The sequence below is a fragment of the Panthera pardus genome, unplaced genomic scaffold (genome assembly GCF_024362965.1).
Source record: "Panthera pardus isolate Hobbes unplaced genomic scaffold, ASM2436296v1 HiC_scaffold_25, whole genome shotgun sequence".
Classification (NCBI taxonomy): Eukaryota; Metazoa; Chordata; class Mammalia; order Carnivora; family Felidae; genus Panthera; species Panthera pardus.
The window spans coordinates 60,930,166-60,947,319 of record NW_026526821.1 but is presented as its reverse complement, the minus strand read 5'-3'; the positions used below and the strand labels follow the sequence as shown (position 1 = coordinate 60,947,319).

Sequence of the window (17,154 nt, the reverse complement as noted above, 5' to 3'; positions counted from 1 at the left end):
TCTCTCTCTCTCTCTCTCTCTCTCTCTCCCAAAGTAAATAAACATTAAAAAAATTATTATGAATGAGTTTGGTCACTTCTCCAAAACGTTTACCGTGTGTATTCCTCTTCTATGTATTCATACCTTTGCCACTTGCATTCTTAGTGAGGTTTTTTGTTGTTGTTAATTTGTACAAGCATTACTATAAACTATAGATATTAGTACTGCAAGTACTTTCCCTGTCTTTATCATTTTCATTCCATATTTTGACTTTGTATACCTCTTGATGTCAGCAAACTTGTCAGTCTTCCCCTTGGAGACTTTTACTGTGACTCCCCACCTGAGCCATTGCCATGTCTGCCGAGATGCCCGGACTAAAGGTCCCCAGGTGCTCCAGTGGGAGGGGTAGGAGGAGCCCAGTCTTCAAGGGAAACTGAGCTTGCCTGAGTGCCAAGCACACTGCCTGTCATCTATACCCCGGATGTTGGCCCTTTCAGATAGCTCATGTGCTGGGCCCCCGGGACTGACTTGGAGCCTGGCTTGTTCTCTTCTCCACAGAAAGGCACCCAAGGGCCAGGCAGCCACAGCAGGGCAGAGCCCTCTTCTGTTTTTGCACATTTGGCTCCCGCTGCAGCCCTGTGAGATGGGTACAACTAGCCTCATTGTAGACACCAGAAAGCAAAGCCTCAGAGGGGCCCAGCAACTTCTCCCTTGAGCTGACATTTGTGAGCAGGACTACTGAAGACTCAGATTCTTATCTCTGCATTTTCCCTCAGCCACACAGTGGGTGCTTTAGGGCTGGTCCATGTTCCCCTGGATCACCCCTGGATGGGGATAGGAATGTGCATTTCTGTTTCTCATTCTTTTGGGCTTGAGCAAGACCTTTGCTTTTGAGCCAAAAAGTTAGATGGTTGTGTGGAGCTCACAGGAACATGTAGTAACTCTTGGCTTCCCCATATCTCTAGGCATTAAGATTATAACATAAGCGTCTATTAATATGCATTCTCGAGAACTTCATGTTTGGCCACTTGTTAAGTTAATAATTTTCCATTTTTAGATGATGGATTTGGATGTGCTTCTATGAAGAAATGCCACGTGTCTCAACTGGCCCAAGAACAAACATGTCCAGTAAGTTGCTGGCTGAATATTAACTCAAGAGCGAGAACACAGGCCTTCAGGTACACAGGTGTTGACATACTTTGAGAAGACAAGAGTGTCTGGATACACGGAGAGCTTTGAGAGAGGTGTTTTAAACAAGAGAGGTTGGTTCCTTCTGGAGACAACAGGAATTGTAGCATATACATGGGCTGGAAAAACGTGAAACTCACTTCTTGCTGCTTAACCCACTTCTTAGAGCAAATGTATGTTCTGTGCCATGCCGGGGTATCCCTCTGATTCAGCCTGTGGTGGCACTTTGCCCAGAAGTTTCCATATCCATAGCACAGCACTATCCACTTTAGTTAAGTATAGATTACATGCACATGTTTTCTAAGACCAGGAGACCTGTGAAGTTCCTGTAGCTGTGGAAAGAAAGAGAGCAGGCTGGAGACGTGCCTTTGTCTCTCCAGGGTTTCACCATGCCAGTGGGTGGCAGACCCTTCATGCATCTCCTATCCTTCTGACAGAGGTGAATTGGTTTTATGTTAAAGATTCTATGAGACTTGTCAACAGAAAAGCATAGTAAAACAAGAACATTTCAAAAGCCATCTTTCATGATTGTATCTAAACCAACAGTTACTGTGGTATGTCTTTGTTGAAGAGAACATGATTTCCTTATGGGATCCCATGAGCATATGTGTTGGTGTATGAGTGTTGGGGAGTGCAGGGGAAGCACTCGAAGGGGCCTAGGTCATCAGACTCTCCACCCCTGGCTCCTCCCTTGCCTGTGTGAGGCATTTATACTGTCCATGAGAGCACAGTCTCTCAGTCACCATCCCTATGTTTCTTACCAGTGTCGGTGCCTTTTTCTCAGGACTACTGCCACCTTAGGGGATTAGGGCTTGTTGACAGCGCGTCCCGGGGAATCAGGCGTGGTCTGACCCAGGAACAGGAAACACATCATCACCAATGACATCATGACAGCAAGAGAGCACAGCCCTCGCCATGGTGCCAGGGCCCGTGCGATGCAGCGGGCTTCTACCATTGATGTGGCAGCTGACATGCTGGGCCTCTCTCTGGCAGGTGAGTCTCACAGGGCCTGCGCCAGGTTCCTGGTGCAAGGTCGTGGCACACACCCTGTATGCCTGCCTCCTGGGGTACCCTGTGGACAGCCAGAATGAGCCCCCAGTGACTGCCCACTCCAGGTGGCTGGAGGGCAAGCTTTTGGTTGAATCAGGGCGTAAGGGAGGGGGAAGTCAGCCCTCTTCCTGGGAACCACTTCCATTGGAATTGGACCACCGTCAGTTTTCCAGCTTGAGTGGGCACCTCCAGGGCTCATTTGCCAGTAGATGATATGGGAATGTCCACGGTGTCTGTCTGGCAAGTGCCCAGGCCATGATCAAAGCCCTCCTTGTTGTGGCTTTGCAGAGCTTAATAGGAGGGGGGTTTGGTCTTGGAGTTTGAGACTTCTTAGGAATCTCAGAAGTGAAATGTTTAGAAAATTAAAAACCTATCTCATATAATAGTTTCTGAGGGGGGGGGAATGTAGAATGTTGACTCTTTTGAATAAAATCTAAATGCAAGGAAAAGTTTATTAAGCATGATTTTTTCCCGTCATTTCCTTTTTATTCAGGAAATATCCAAGATCCAGATGAGCCCATTTTAGAATTCAGCTTAGGTAGGTATCTTTTTGCATTTTTCGTTTGCTTTGCAATATACGTTGCTTAAAAACAGAAACACGACCCTGGCTCAGATTTGTGTCAGAGCACTTGCTGCTACTGAAGTGTCTCTAAGATGAAGCCACCGGGCAGGTGTGAATGTCCTGTGGGTGGAGGGAGCCTGGAGCCTGCAGATTTCAGCCTCCTCAGCACATGTTCCCTCCAGGCTGGCAGTGGGGGTGGGGGAAGGGCAGGGGCGGGAGGTGAGCCCCCCAGAGCTTCGAGGACAGCCTTCCTAGGGATGTGCCCACGAGGTGGGAAAGCTGGCTCGGGGTGGGAAAGCTGGCTCGGGGTGGGCGTTGCCAGTCCTGACCATACAGCCCTGTGCAGATGATTTTAGCCATCTGGCCCTTGGTTCCCTACTCTGTCGGTGGAGGCAATGATACCTAGTGCTTTCCCTCTTGGGCAGCATCAGAATGTCCTAAAAACTGTCCTGAATGCCCTAAGATTATCCTATAAAACTCTAGTAGTATGTCCTGGCTCTGGGATCAGGAAAGTAAGGTATTACTGTGGCTTACCCAGAAGATCGGACAGTGTGGTGGGGTCACCTACAGATGGTTCTCCTTCATAGCCTGACACACTCCTGTGTCCTTCTCCCCTTCCCTTGTCCCCTGGGCAGTGCTCAGCGTTGGCCCCTGGCCTGGCAACGGTGTCCGGGAGGTAGTGGGACATAAAGGAAATACCTCCTCAAGAGCCAGATGACCTGGATTCTAGTCCGGACTGTGCCACACACTAACCACATGGCCTTGACCTTGCCTGACCAGTTTTCTCATGTGCTATAATAAGGGGTGTTACCGTTTGAGAGATAAAGAAGATCATGGTGGTTAAAACAGCAAAATCAGACCAATGTCTTTGACTAATGGCAAGCTCCATAAAAATGTAAGGGCGTTATTATCAAATTAATACTAAACTTTGAAAACATCGCCATTTCAGATTGAATGTCCTTAAACAAGTTCAGAGGGTTTCCCAACCCTGACTTAGTGGCTAGTTCTGCAGTGAGAGTGAGTCCTGCATTGTGAACTGGGAACAGGAGGGTAGGGGAAGCAGTCTTTAACCCTGCTGGGATTCCCACAACTGCCTGCCCCCAACCTAGAGCTTTATTGCTCTTCACAAATTATAATACTAACCCAAGGACTTCCACTTTCACAAGGGAACAGTGAACTTATTTCCACCCCCTTATCTTAAATCAGCACAGACATCAGGAAGAATAAGCCACAGAAACACTCTGTGCAGTGAGACATCTTTGGAACCCCCAGACTGTAACCTGTGAGGAGGAGGGAACAGGCGGAGAGGAACGTGGTCACACCTGCATGTCTGTGAAGGTGCTGGATTTGTCCGAGAGATACTGGGGAGCTCCGAGACAAAAGCAAGGGCTTATTGGAAAGCTTGTATAAGGAAGAGTTGGGGGTTCAGGTTCCCACCACACGCAGCCCTGCAGGGACTGGTGGTTATTCTCATGAGAAACTTGGGAGGCAGAGAGGCTCTGGGCTGAGGTCCATTAGCACGGAGGAAAGCATGGTGAAGGGCCAGAAGTCTACTGAATAACAACCCCTACCTCGCCCTCTCCAGCCTTCTTCCTCTTATCCTACTTCTACCAGGCTTATTCCTCCAGGCAGGAGGCTTTCACTCTGGAAAAAGGAAACTCCCACTCCCTGCAAAGAGACAGATGCCAGCTTTCTGGACCCCAACCAAAAGTAGGCTCGCCAGCCACTCAGCTCACTCTCATACTCAGCTTTTTGATACCTTATTCTTAAAGACAAACGGACATTCTTTTGTGCATATAAAGATTGGTACATGCATGCTGATTTCAGCTTTATCCATAATAGCCAACACTGGAAACAACCCACATATCCATCAGCAGAATTAACTATGATACATCCATACAATGGATTACCACTCAGCAAGGAAAAGGAATGAAGTACTGATACACACATAGATGAATCTCAAAAGCCTTGTGCAGAATGAAAGAAGCCATACTCAAAAGGCTGTATGCTATAGGATTATGTTTGTATGTAACTCAGGAGGACCAATCCACAGTGATAGAAGACAGATCAATGATTGGTTGTCCAGGAGTGCTGGTGAGGGCTGCCTGGAAAGGGGACTGGGAACTCTTTGGGGTGATGGAAATGTACTGTATCTTGACTGTGGTGGTTATATAGATGTCTATGCTTATCCAAACTCATTGAGCTCTCCTCTTAAAATAGGCACATTTTATATATAAATTATACCGCAAAGTTGATTTAAAACAAAATGCAAGAATGGTTAAAGTTTGAAGGGCTTTGTGGAAGGCCCACACATGGAAGAGGAAGCAAGAAAAAATAGAACCTGGAAGAAATACAGATATTGAAGAAAGTGGAAGAAAACATCTTCTTGGGTATATAATTTATACCCTCAAGAGAATATGGCATACCCATAAAATAAAACAGGATATTGTAAAGAAAAAAAAATTGAAGAACAAGGGCAACCTTAGAAAGTTAAAATATGATTTAAAGAAAACTTTAAGAATTCAATAAACATTCAAAGATATTCAAGGAATTATCCCAAAAAGTAAACATTTTAAAGCAAAATAGACAATGGGAGAGAAATTGAAATGGGAAATTAGCAAATTCAGGAGACCTAACATTTATGGGAGAGAAAAGAATAGAAGGGAGGGAATTAACGAGAAATAATACAAGAAGTCTCTCATAACTGAAGAGTGTGGTTCTAGGTTAAAAATGCCTGCTAAGGCCCAGCATAATGATTGGAAAAAACCCATAACAAGGCACATCCTGGGGAAGTTTCCAAGCACTGGGAATAAAATGAAGATCCCAAAACTTCCAGAGAGGTGGGGGGGGGAGGGGCGGTGTGGTGGAGAACAAAACAGGTCATATCCAAGGATCAGGGGTCAAACTAGTGTGGAGGGGATTCTCAGTGGCACTGGAAATTTGAGGACGGGGGAGCAGCACCTTTAACGTGAGTGGGAAAATATTTCTGACCCGGAATTCTCAAGCAGACTATCAGCCAAATGTGAGGGTAGAAAGAAATATATTTCAGCTTTGCAGACTCTCAAATAAACTTCTCCCACATCCTTTCTCTGGAAATTAGTGGAGGATGTGTTTTACCCAAAAGAGGGAATAAATTGAGAAAAAAGAAGACATGGGATCCAGAAAACAGGGCCCAGCACAGGACAGAAGTGAAGGAAATCCCAGTTGGCTCATAATAAATAATATTCCCTTAGCTTTATTAATGCAGAACATGGATTTAACAAAAACATCTCAAGGTAAACTGATTGAGTGTAGAGAGAGAATGAGAGTCAATGGATTTGAGGTAAAAATCCTCACCCCTATAACAGAAACCAAGATTTTTCTGAATTTGGCAAATCAAGGACAGTACTGTTGTCATTTGAATTACATACTTGGGGGAAGAAATAGCTTAAAAAGATGAGTGTGAATTTTATGTCAAGCAATTTTTTTTTTTTTTTTGAGAGAGAGAAAGAGAGAAAGAGAGAAAGAAAGAAAGAAAATATGCAAAGCAGGCTCCACGCTCTGTGCTGAGCCTGACGCAGGGCGAGATCCCACAAACGGTGAGATAATGATCTGAACCGAAATCCAGAAAGAATTGGATGCTTAACTGACTGAGCCGCCCAGGCACCCTACCTTTTTTTTTTTTAATTGTGGTAAAAATCACTTAACATATCTGGGTGGCTATGTGGGTGGCTCGGTCAGTTAAGTGTCTGTTGGTTTCCACTCAGGTCATGATCTCGTGGTTCGTGGGTTTGAGTCACACGTTTGGCTCTGTGCTGGTAGCATGGGCACTCTCTCTCAAAATAAATAAACATTGAAAGGAAGAAGGAAGGAAGGAAGGAAGGAAGGAAGGAAGGAAGGAAGGAAGGGAGGAAGGAAAGAGAAAGAAAGAAAGAAAGAAAGAAAGAAAGAAAGAAAGAAAGAAAGAAAGAAAGAAAGAAAAAGGTGAAAACAGGAGCCAGATGATTGAATGGTCAAATATTTTGTCTTAAAAATAAAAGTTTAAAATTTGGAAGTGCTCATTTTAAAACCTATAATACAGAAAATGTTAGAGGAAAAGAGTACCCTATCAGAGAGAGAATCACAGTTGGCATTTTGGTATAGATCCTTCCAGAAATATTTTTTTACACCCACTCAGTGCTATACAGAAGTTTTAATGATTTTTTTTTTTTTTTTTTTGGCCTGTGGAGGTGATGGGATTATCTCCAAAAATGTCATGCTGGTATTCTTAACATGTTTTTTTTCATGTAGCAGAAATGTCATTGGCATCTTTTCATCTTAATAAACACAGGAGTTGGGGCACCTGGGTGGCCGAGTCAGTTAAGCATCCAACTCTTGGTTTCGGCTCAGGTCATGATCTCATGGTTTGTGGGTTTGAGCCCTGCAGGCTCTGTGCTGACAGTGCAGAGCCTTCTTGAGATTCTGTCTCTCCTTCCCTCTCTGTCCCTCCCCTGTCACATGCTGTCTCTCTCTGTCTCTCTCGCAAAATAAAAAAATAAAATTAAAAAAAAAAAACACAAACAAACATGGGATCTGCCCCATCACTTCGGGTGCTTATGTAACTCTGTTGTATGGCTGTGCCATATTTGTTTTAACCAGTCTCCTGTTGTCAGATGTTTAGGTTCTTTCCAATTTGCCATTATAAACACTACCACAGTGAACATGCTTGTATATAGATCTTTCAAACGCTTTGTTGATTATTTCCTCAGGATAAACTCTTGGATATAGAATTGCTGAGTCAAAGGCTATGTACTTGAAATACATTTTACTGCTTTGCCTTGATAGCACTTACTCAGCTGGGATTATAGATGATCTGGTTGGAGAGGCAAGGCATATATACTACAGACTCGTGGCTTCTGTGGAAATAGGCCAAAGCAATGTAAGAGACAGACAGGAGATGTGATTGTGGGCTGCTGAGGGAAAGCTTCACGGAAACACTGAGCAAGACTTAGCTGAGCCGGCTAGTGGTTGGGGCCAGAGAGTGGTTGGGGCCAGAGAGGAAGGTGTGTTCTGAAGGTGGCAGTTGGCCCATCAGCCCTTAAACTGATACCAGTCTTCCAAGCTTTGGCCACCTGTTATGCCTCAGTCTGTCCGCTGTCAGTTGTGCTTGAAAGACCCAAATGTTCCAGCTTCACATGGTTGTTAAGAACTCATGCCTGATGAAGGGGTGCGCCCAGAGAAACCAGGCCTTGAGGGTCTTAAACAGTAGCTTAAAGGAGAGAGAGAGCAAGTGAAATTGTCAAATCCCTGACTCCTGCTGAGTCTGACCTAGCAGAAGAAATAGAAGAGAACTTTAAAAATTAATAAAACGTTCAAGCTTTTAGAAGAAAACAGAGGATCACTCCCAACAGGGAGGCAAAGATTTCTGGGGCAGAATGCAGAAAGCACTAACTCTGTGCTTTAGTTTGCTGCTGCTGCCGAACAGATTACCAGAGATGGAACACCTGAAACAGCACAAAGATACTACGTTACAGTTTGCTTAGGTCACAAATCCACTGGGCTCAGCGGAGTCTCTGCTCAGAGTCTTACAACACCAAAATCAAGGTATCTGCAGGGCAGTGTTCTTTTCTGGAGGCTCCAGGGAGAATTTGTTTCTTTGCTTTTCATGTTTTTGGTGGAATTCAGTTTTTTGTGTGATTTTGCTAGCAGCCAGTTGAGGCTGGTTCTCACTTTATCAAAGCTGCTCACATTCCTTGGCTTGTGGCACCCTTCTTCCATCTTCAGAGCCAGCAATGGCAGGTGGAATGCCTTTCATGCTTTGACTCTCTCCTGCCCTTTTTTCCCCATAGTCACATCTTTCTGACTCACCCTTCCACCATCTTCTGCTACTTTTAAGAGCATGTGTGATTAGGTTAAGCCCACCCAGATGATCCAGAATCATCTCTCCATGTCAAGGTTCCATGACCTTAATCACATCTGTGGTGCCCATAACATAATATATTCACAGGTTCCAGGGATTAGGATGTGGATACTTTTTTGGAGGGAGGGACATTTTTCCTGCCTACCACTCCCTAAGATTAAAAGTCTAAAAAAAACACAACAAAAACAGAAAACAACCAAAAGTCTTTAAGAAAATAAATTGTAAGATATCAATCTTTTGGGGGAAAAATATTCACAACACATATACCCACCCGAGAAAGGACAGATCCAGAGTAAGATACAAATCAACAATAAAAAAGTGAACAATTCAGTTTACAAATGAGCAAAAAACTTGAGCAGACTCTTGACAAAAGTTTTAAAAATGAACAAGCACATGATGAAAAGATGCCTTGCATCATTAGCCATCATGGAAGTGCAGATTAAAGCACATCCATTAGAATAACTATGAAATAAAGACTGACCCTACCGAATATTAGTGGGGATGCAGAACAACTGGAACTCACACACATTGCTAGCGGGATTGTAAAATGGTACAACTACTTTAAAAAAAGCTTAGCTTCTTACACAGTTAAACATATCCTCTGCTCTAATCTAGAAATGTCTCTGTTAGGTACTTAAGCAAAAGAAATGAAAGCCTATGTCCACGAAAGGAGATGAACAGGAATGTCTGTAGTGGCTTTAGTTACAGTGGTTCACAACCAGAAACAACTCAATGTCCATTAACAGAATGGTTAAATAAATGCAATACATTCACACAATGGAATCTAACTCATCAATTTAAAATAAGAGAGTGATGGCTGGCGAGGATGTGGAGAAATGGGAACCCTCTTGCACTGTTGGTGGGAATGCAAACTAGTGCAGCCGCTCTGGAAAACAGTGTGGAGGTTCCTCAAAAAATTAAAAATAGACCTACCCTATGACCCAACAATAGCACTGGTAGGAATTTACCCAAGGGACACAGGAGTGCTGATGCATAGGGGCACTTATACCCCAATGTTTATAGCAGCACTTTCAACAATAGCCAAATTATGGAAAAAGCCTAAATGTCCATCAACTGATGAATGGATAAAGAAGATGTGGTTTATATATATATATAATGGAATACTGCGTGGCAATGAGAAAGAATGAAATCTGACCATTTGTAGCAACGTGGATGGAACTGGAGGGTATTATGCTGAGTGAAATAAGTCAGGCAGAGAAAGACAGATACCATATGTTTTCACTGTTATGTGGATCCTGAGAAACTTAACAGAAGACCAAGGGGGAGAGGAAGGGGGGAAAAAGTTACACAGAGGGAGGGAGGCAAACCATAAGAGACTCTTGGATGCTAAGAACAAACTGAGGGTTGATGGGGGGTGGGGGAGAGGGGAAGGTGGGTGATGGGCATTGAGGATGGCACGTGTTGGGATGAGCACTGGGTGTTGTATGGAAACCAATTTGACAATACATTCTGTTTAATATAAAAAATAAAAAAATAAAATAAACAAAATAAAATAAAATAAGAGTGATTACGTACAACAATATAGATGAATCTCGAATACCTCCCATTTATATGAAATTCAAGGACAGACAAAAATGATGGAAATCAGAAATTGGTTGCAGAGGTAGGGGAAGAATTGGTTGACTAGGAAGTATGAAGAGGAAATTTCTAGTCTGAAGGAAAGTTCTCTATCTTGTTGTGGTGATGGTTGCATGGGTGCATATGATTGTCAAAACTAACTGAACTAAAAACCTAAGCTTTTTGTATTTTATTACATTCAATAAATGATGAAAATTCATAAAGTCATATGAGAAGATGATACAAGTAGATAATTAGTGAACCGGAATTATTTTTCAGAAGCAAAAATCAATTTCTAAATTGTAAATCGCCAGTGAACATTTTAGAAAATGGAAATGATGAGGGCAGGAATGGCATAGTGTAGGGACCTCCAAAGATCCTCTCCTCCATAAAGGCAATGAGAACACTGGCAAAAATGGCCACAGTCCATTGCTTTAGATCTCTGGAAATTGACCAAAGACTTGAAGTGGTCTGGGAAGCATTTATTACTCCTCAAAAAAAGGTGGTTGTTTGGACCAGTTTTGAAGTTTGATTGGCCACGTATTTCATCAGTTCTATGATGTATATTTTTTCATGTTTTACTCTTTAATCAGAAAATATCTTACAATCAATAGCATGGCATAGTCTAATGGCAGTGGGTCTTTTTTCTTTCAGAGTGCATTTCACAGATAGCATGTTCATTTCAGTGAAATGTGATCATCATTCTTATGGGTTCCTTCTGTGATAGAATTATCTGAGTCTTATCTATTAAAAATGCTTAGTACAATAAATTTGGTACCGTTAGTTCCAAAAAGTAACATTTATAATAATATTGCACTTGATATGAGGTTTATAAGGAGAATAAAATGAGCAATAACTTCTTTAATAAAAACAAAACATAACAAAACTTTGTCTATGCTGCCACAGAATTTTGGATTTACTTCCAGCATACATTCACACAGAGACCTGTAGGGCACCACAGCTCAGGGCTAGCCACCAGTCATAGGATGCAGGCATGTGTAGCTGTGTCTTGATTTTATAGACTGTGTGGCTGCTTAGCTCAATTAGTTAACGGTTCAGTTAGTTATTAAGGTCACATGTTATGAGTCAGACCCCATGTGAGGTTGTTGGCTTTGTGTTCTAGTCCATGGACACAGAAAGCCCCCTTCAGCCCAGCTTTCTACTGACAGTTACAGCCTTGCTGTCATAGGGCTGAGAGATTGGGGGTGGGGTGTGGGCACATGCAAAGAGATTGCTTCTAGTTTAAAAGATCACCTTCATGTGATAACTGACAATGTAAGTGTCTCATCACTTTAGTGTCATTTACTTTTTTGGGGGGTGGGGGTTTCTTTGGGTGTGTTTGGAACAGAGAACTAATTGGAGCCTGATTTTAATGGATTCTTTTCTTTCTGATCTTGATTCTGTAGCTTGCAGTGAGTTGCATACTCCATCGCTAGATCGAAAACCAAATAGTTTTGTAGCAGTGAGTGTAACCACCCCTCCTCAGGCATTCTGGACAAAACATGCACAGACGGAGATCATCGAGGTGGGTGCTGCTAGCCCTGTCCCCTGGAGCTCTGCGATGGACTTGCATGGTGTTTGTAGCCCCCATGGGAGGGCTGTGAGTGACCTGAACACCTGTAGCTACAATTATGTTTATGTGAATTGTTGCTGCTTCCCCACGGGTTTTCAGTACATTGACATTTTTCTTCACATTCATCTGACTGGCATTTATATTTGCCAAGTTATTTATAATTATTGATTTGCTATTGGCTGGTTGTTCTTGAACAACGATCCCATAAGGTTATTGCCGTTTAAGAGGTAAGAGCTCATTCTTCCTTGTAATTTTCATTTGGCTGCTACTTTTGAAGAATTGTGTTCATTAATCAAAGTTTGGAGAGTGTTAACTATTAACTAGCCTTCTTACTGGACATACCCCCATTTTTATTGGCTTTTTTGGTATGTCCTTTTGCACTGTGTGTTATGCTTTCACCTTGGGAATTTTACAAACTTCTTTTAGATAATTTTGTACCTTATGTAAGTTATGAGAACTAAGGGTAGGAGTTATATGAGATTGTACCGGATTTTGTTTGTGATGTGAGCATCTATGCGAATTAACCCCTCCCTAGCAGTCTCAAACAAACTTAAACTACATTTCCTCCTCTTCTCCCATTTTATGTCAGATAGACTACCCTTTTTCATTCTCTTGGAAACTTATTTCCAAGTTCAAATGAACAATTTTGTTTTCTAGGCATCTGCTGAGCACTGCCTATATGCGGAGCACAGTGCTAGGTGCTGTGGATCATACAAATACCTCGGAGGCCTAGTCCCTGTCCTAAAGGAGGGTACCATCCTTTGGGCAGGGAGGGAGAGTGAACATGGTCCATCTCTGCACAGTTATGTGGGAAGGGGTAGAGTAGAGAGAGGAGGTCAACACGTGGGGTGTGGGGCCCATCCAGCTGTGAGGATTAGAGAGGCTTCCTTGGGTGGCACTGAGTGAAATTCTGACTTAAGAGATCTGCGTGGGGCCCAAGACCCTGCACTTCTCGCAAGCTTCCAGGTGATACCCATACTGCCAGTCTGGGGATCATGTGTTGAAGATCACGCCAGAGTTCTGTGGTCGTTACGCAAAGGCAAGTGATAGGAAAGCGTCATGTCGTTTGGGAAATAATTTTATCCTGTTCTGTGTATGCAAAAGGCCCAAGTGGAAGTGCAAGGGAGAGAAGACTTGAACGTCAGGGCAGGCATTTGTAGCGGGCCAGTGCAGGCTTTTCTGAGGGGAGTCACCTGACTAGATGTGTTTCAGGGAGGTACTTAGTTGATAGTCATTTGCAGAAGTATGTAGGGCCTTACTGTCAGTGGGAAGGAGTGGAAAGAAGGGGTGCTTGTGATAGGCCCTGGAGGTGGGTTTGTGGGAGCAGTTCATTGTCTCTGGGTGGTTGAGAATGACGGAGAAAGAGGCACCAAAGCAGACATTTGTGCCTCCTTGGGAAGAGAGGCAGAGATGGGCTTAACCAAGGGCAGATGGAGGGTGAGATTGGGTGGGCTGTGGCCCCAGCAGGCCACCCAGGAGGGGTTGTCCGGCAGACTTTAGAGACTAGGTCTGAAGTTGCAGAGGGAGCGCAGCTAGAAGCATGGAACCCACAGCAGGTACAAACAGGAACCATTAACCATTTGGCTAAGATAGTTAACCACTACCTGGGAAAGAGAATATGATATGGGGCTCTGGGGGGGGTGGGGGGGGTGGGCAGGGCTAAGCTGCCAGCAAATGACTACCTATGATCTGGAAACCAAGAGCTAGTCCTTTGAAAGGGATAGCCTTCAAAAGGTCAGGCCTTAATTATGCCAACTACAGGATTCTGGAAATAAGAAACGACTCAAGCCATTCATTTTCATCTGTCTTTGTACATCTTAAAGGAACAACCCACAGTGGTAGATCCAAGTATATAACTCATCGGAAGTTTTAATACTAAGAATACACATGTACATCCAACTTATTTCAATTTTGGAAAATCCCTTCTACTGAGTGAGAAACCCTTAGAGTGAGCCCTCAGGCATGTCTTGGGCGGTGAGCCTGCTTGTGCCTGGATCTATAGAGGTCTGTCAGACAACTTTGTCTTTTTGGAAAGCAACATTTTGGTTGGTTTGTATGCATCCATCTAAACCGCCATTAGCGTTTGTGTTGATCCAAGTTGGTAAGAACATTAGTGTCTTGTTCTGAAAATTTGGGTGTGTTTCAAAAGCATTTACTTTTAAAAATCAAACTCTGTATTCTGATTATTCTCTTTTCTATTCCAGGGAACCAACAATCCTATATTTCTAAGCAGTATTGCCTTCTTTCAAGACTCCCTTATCAATCAGATGACACAAATCAAACTCTCCGTGTATGATGTCAAAGATAGATCTCAGGGAACAGTTAAGTAACATGTTGTGGTTCATGAGATTTTTCTTCCCCTTTTTTTTAAGTTCTGTAACCATTTGAGTGAGAGCTGAACACAGATTAACATTATTACTTTGGTCACAAATTAACTGATGTCCAAATATATTTGTTTTTAGGAATTTCTTCCCTGTTGGGCTCCTGAGATGAGGGTCAGATGTGTTATGGGAACCAGCCAGCTGGACTCCTCTGAGACCTGTTATTTGGACCAGAGGCAAAGCAAGCGTACTAATGCCTTCTTTCCCCCCTCTTCCTCAGATGTATTTACTGGGCTCTGGAACATTCATTGTCAAAGATCTTCTCCAAGACAGGCATCATAGGTTGCATTTGACACTAAGGTTGGTGTTTAATTTTATTCCCTTGAAATAATCTGGAATTATGATGTCCAGGCACAGATGTGGGGAAAGGCCCCATTTCCTGTACGGAAAGAGCGCCCAGCCCTGTCCCAAAGGCTGACCTAAGTGAGGAGGTGGTTTGTTCACTGAAGTGGGCCTATCAGGGAATGGCAATGCGTGGTGTCCATAGGAAATATGAGCCCAGTTGTACCTAAAGGGAATATGTGCCCAGCAGACCTAAAGGAAGTCTAGATACATACTATTTTTGTCTGTTGTCTCTTCTCTCCCCAATAGAATATGATCTGCTAGATAGCAGGGTTTTTGTCTGTCTTGCTTCATGGCTGAATCCTAACCACCTAGAACAGGTCCTGGCACTCCATAAATATTTATGGAAGGAAAGCAGGAAGGGAACCCGTACTGTATTTCTGGAAGGAAGATGAAAGAGGTCAAGATGTCAGCCGTTTCTAAATTCATTTTGGGGACAGTTCTCACCCAAACCCTAAAATGGTGTTCTCTTTTTCAAAATAATGTAGAATTTTGGAAAATAGTCCGAAATTGCAAAAGGAATTTGGCGATGGCGATTTAATTACCTGCTGGATAGCGCACAATTCTGAAGCTGTGGTGACGGCCACGTGGCAGGCATTGGGCTGCAGTCCTCAGTGTGCATAGGGAACCTGACTCAGGATAAAGGGCGAGTTTTAAGAGAAAACGTAAAGGGTACTGTGGGGCAAAGGGCTGCTAGAGAAAAATATTCAGGTACATCCTGTGATAGAACTAATTCTAATTAGATTAGAGTTAAATGAAAGAGAAGGACCTCATCCTTTTGAAAAGGAGCTATGTACGACTCTTGTGCAGAGAGAATGGGGAAACATTTTTCCAGGCATGAGAACAATGAGAAAAAGTCACAAAGGAAATTGTCGGTATATGTGACCACATAAAAATTGAGAACGTGGCTAATCAGACATCTGAAATAAAAAGGCTGAGGCTTGGGTATCCCTGGGGCTTCCCTGGATGAATCAGATGGACCCACGCAGCTGGCAGCCACCCTGAGGGGTCTTAGGGGTCTTAGGGGCAAAGCTGACCAGGGCTGGAGTGGCATTAACTATGTCATAGCAGGTTTCAGAGGCTTTGGGAAACCCTGGGTGACCTCAGCATACTTGGTGTCCAGATCTAGGTCTTGGGTCTACTCAGAGCTTAAGGATAGGTGGGAAGGAGCAGAAGGGGGTTCAGTGCCAGAAGGAAGTACTCTCCAGTCCTAGTTCTGAGATGTGTCCTCATCACTCCCTGGGGCAGGGTCAGCTCAGGGGCTGGTGGGCACCTCCCCTCCAACTAGCTACCAGGCACATCCACAGGTCTCTGTGGTGCTGTGTCCCCTCTCAGATGCAGCCCTTCTCTGTGCTCTCATGGTTTCCTTGTCTGCCTCCCCCGGAGCCTGTGTATATAGTGAATGCTGGCCGGCTGACCAGCAGGCCAGATCCTGGCACCCCTCGATGACCCAGGATGGCTGAGTTTTGCATTTAAACAGAAAATGAAGTGCAGGCACAACACTTCTTACCAGAGCACATTGCTCATTGCAGATCTGCAGAGAGTGACCGCGTGGGTAACATCACCGTGATTGGCTGGCAGATGGAGGAGAAGTCGGACCAGCGGCCTCCTGTGACTCGGTCTCTGGACACCGTCAATGGGAGGGTGAGCACACCACCTTGCCCCTCTCTGTTAGAAGGAGTAAGAGGACCTGTCCAAGTCGACTTTGCCTCTGGCCTCAGGGAAGGGAAAGACAGAGCCCCCAAGACAGGAGGTGCCAAGCACCCCCAGGCACTTCTCAAAATAGAAGGGGGTCCCCTCAGGGAGCATGGTATGCAAGGCTCTGCTGGGGGAGCCTGGCTGGGGAGTCTGCAGTCAGGAGGGGAGAGGGGCTACTCGTGGGGGGTATGGAATGACACTGGGATTACCTTTGCTGTTTTGTTCTATCTTCCCTCCCAGGCACACACGTGCCCCACAGCCACCTTGTGCACCTCTGCACCCTCTCACCTACCTTCTCTCCATCTCCTCCCCTCCCTCTCTGTCACCCTGTCTCCCATGCATCATTGCTCACACAGACCCTCTCATGCTCTCAGACTACAGTTCTAAGTAAGAGTCCAAACACTGGTAAGTGGTCATTGCCGTAAAATTACTCCAAATAAGCCCAGAACATCAGGCTGTGATAACATTCCTGGGCATCATCTGTTTCCTCCCTCTCATTCTATACATCACAACAATGCAATACCAGGTGAACTGAGCTTGTCACTAGAAAATGGTGTGTGCGTGGCCTAAGTTCAGTATACTGGGAGGTGGATTAATTTGTGGCTTGGGCAGTGTGTTTATTGTAGAGTAAATGGTGGAGACTAATTTTTTAAGAGTAATATATGATGCACCTAGGCCACATTCCTACTGGGTGTTCTGGAGTTGTCTGGGCCTTACTGCTTCTCTGTGCTTTTCTGTACACATCCTCAGATGGTTCTGCCCGTTGATGAGAGCTTGACTGAGGCATTGGGAATCCGATCCAAATATGCTTCGCTGCGAAAAGACACTTTACTGAAATCGGGTAAACAGCTTCCTCCGTTGGTACTCTTGCCACTCTTGTGAGTGTCCTCTTGGGCCCGCGGTCACCCTTTCCTCCCCACCTGCT

The 17,154-nt window shown here is 44.3% G+C and overlaps 1 protein-coding gene across 12 annotated transcripts in view; it reads left to right on the top strand.

The window, feature by feature from the left end:
- Positions 1 to 17,154, top strand: part of INPP4A (inositol polyphosphate-4-phosphatase type I A) — a 155,970-nt gene that overhangs the window by 72,094 nt on the left and 66,722 nt on the right. For 10 of the 12 annotated variants that reach the window (XR_008417817.1, XM_053890609.1, XM_019458377.2 and 7 more), the window contains exons 2-9: positions 1,037 to 1,107; positions 1,952 to 2,160; positions 2,711 to 2,755; positions 11,642 to 11,760; positions 14,013 to 14,129; positions 14,410 to 14,489; positions 16,064 to 16,175; positions 16,980 to 17,070. Coding sequence is in view for 11 of the 12 variants with exons in the window: in XM_053890609.1 (XP_053746584.1) it covers positions 2,055 to 2,160; positions 2,711 to 2,755; positions 11,642 to 11,760; positions 14,013 to 14,129; positions 14,410 to 14,489; positions 16,064 to 16,175; positions 16,980 to 17,070 (670 nt within the window). In the remaining variant the exon portion in view is untranslated. Of the gene's footprint in view, positions 1 to 1,036; positions 1,108 to 1,931; positions 2,161 to 2,710; positions 2,756 to 3,985; positions 4,118 to 11,641; positions 11,761 to 14,012; positions 14,130 to 14,409; positions 14,490 to 16,063; positions 16,176 to 16,979; positions 17,071 to 17,154 lie in introns of those variants that run through there. The other 2 variants (XM_053890604.1, XM_053890610.1) reach the window with 2 other exon arrangements.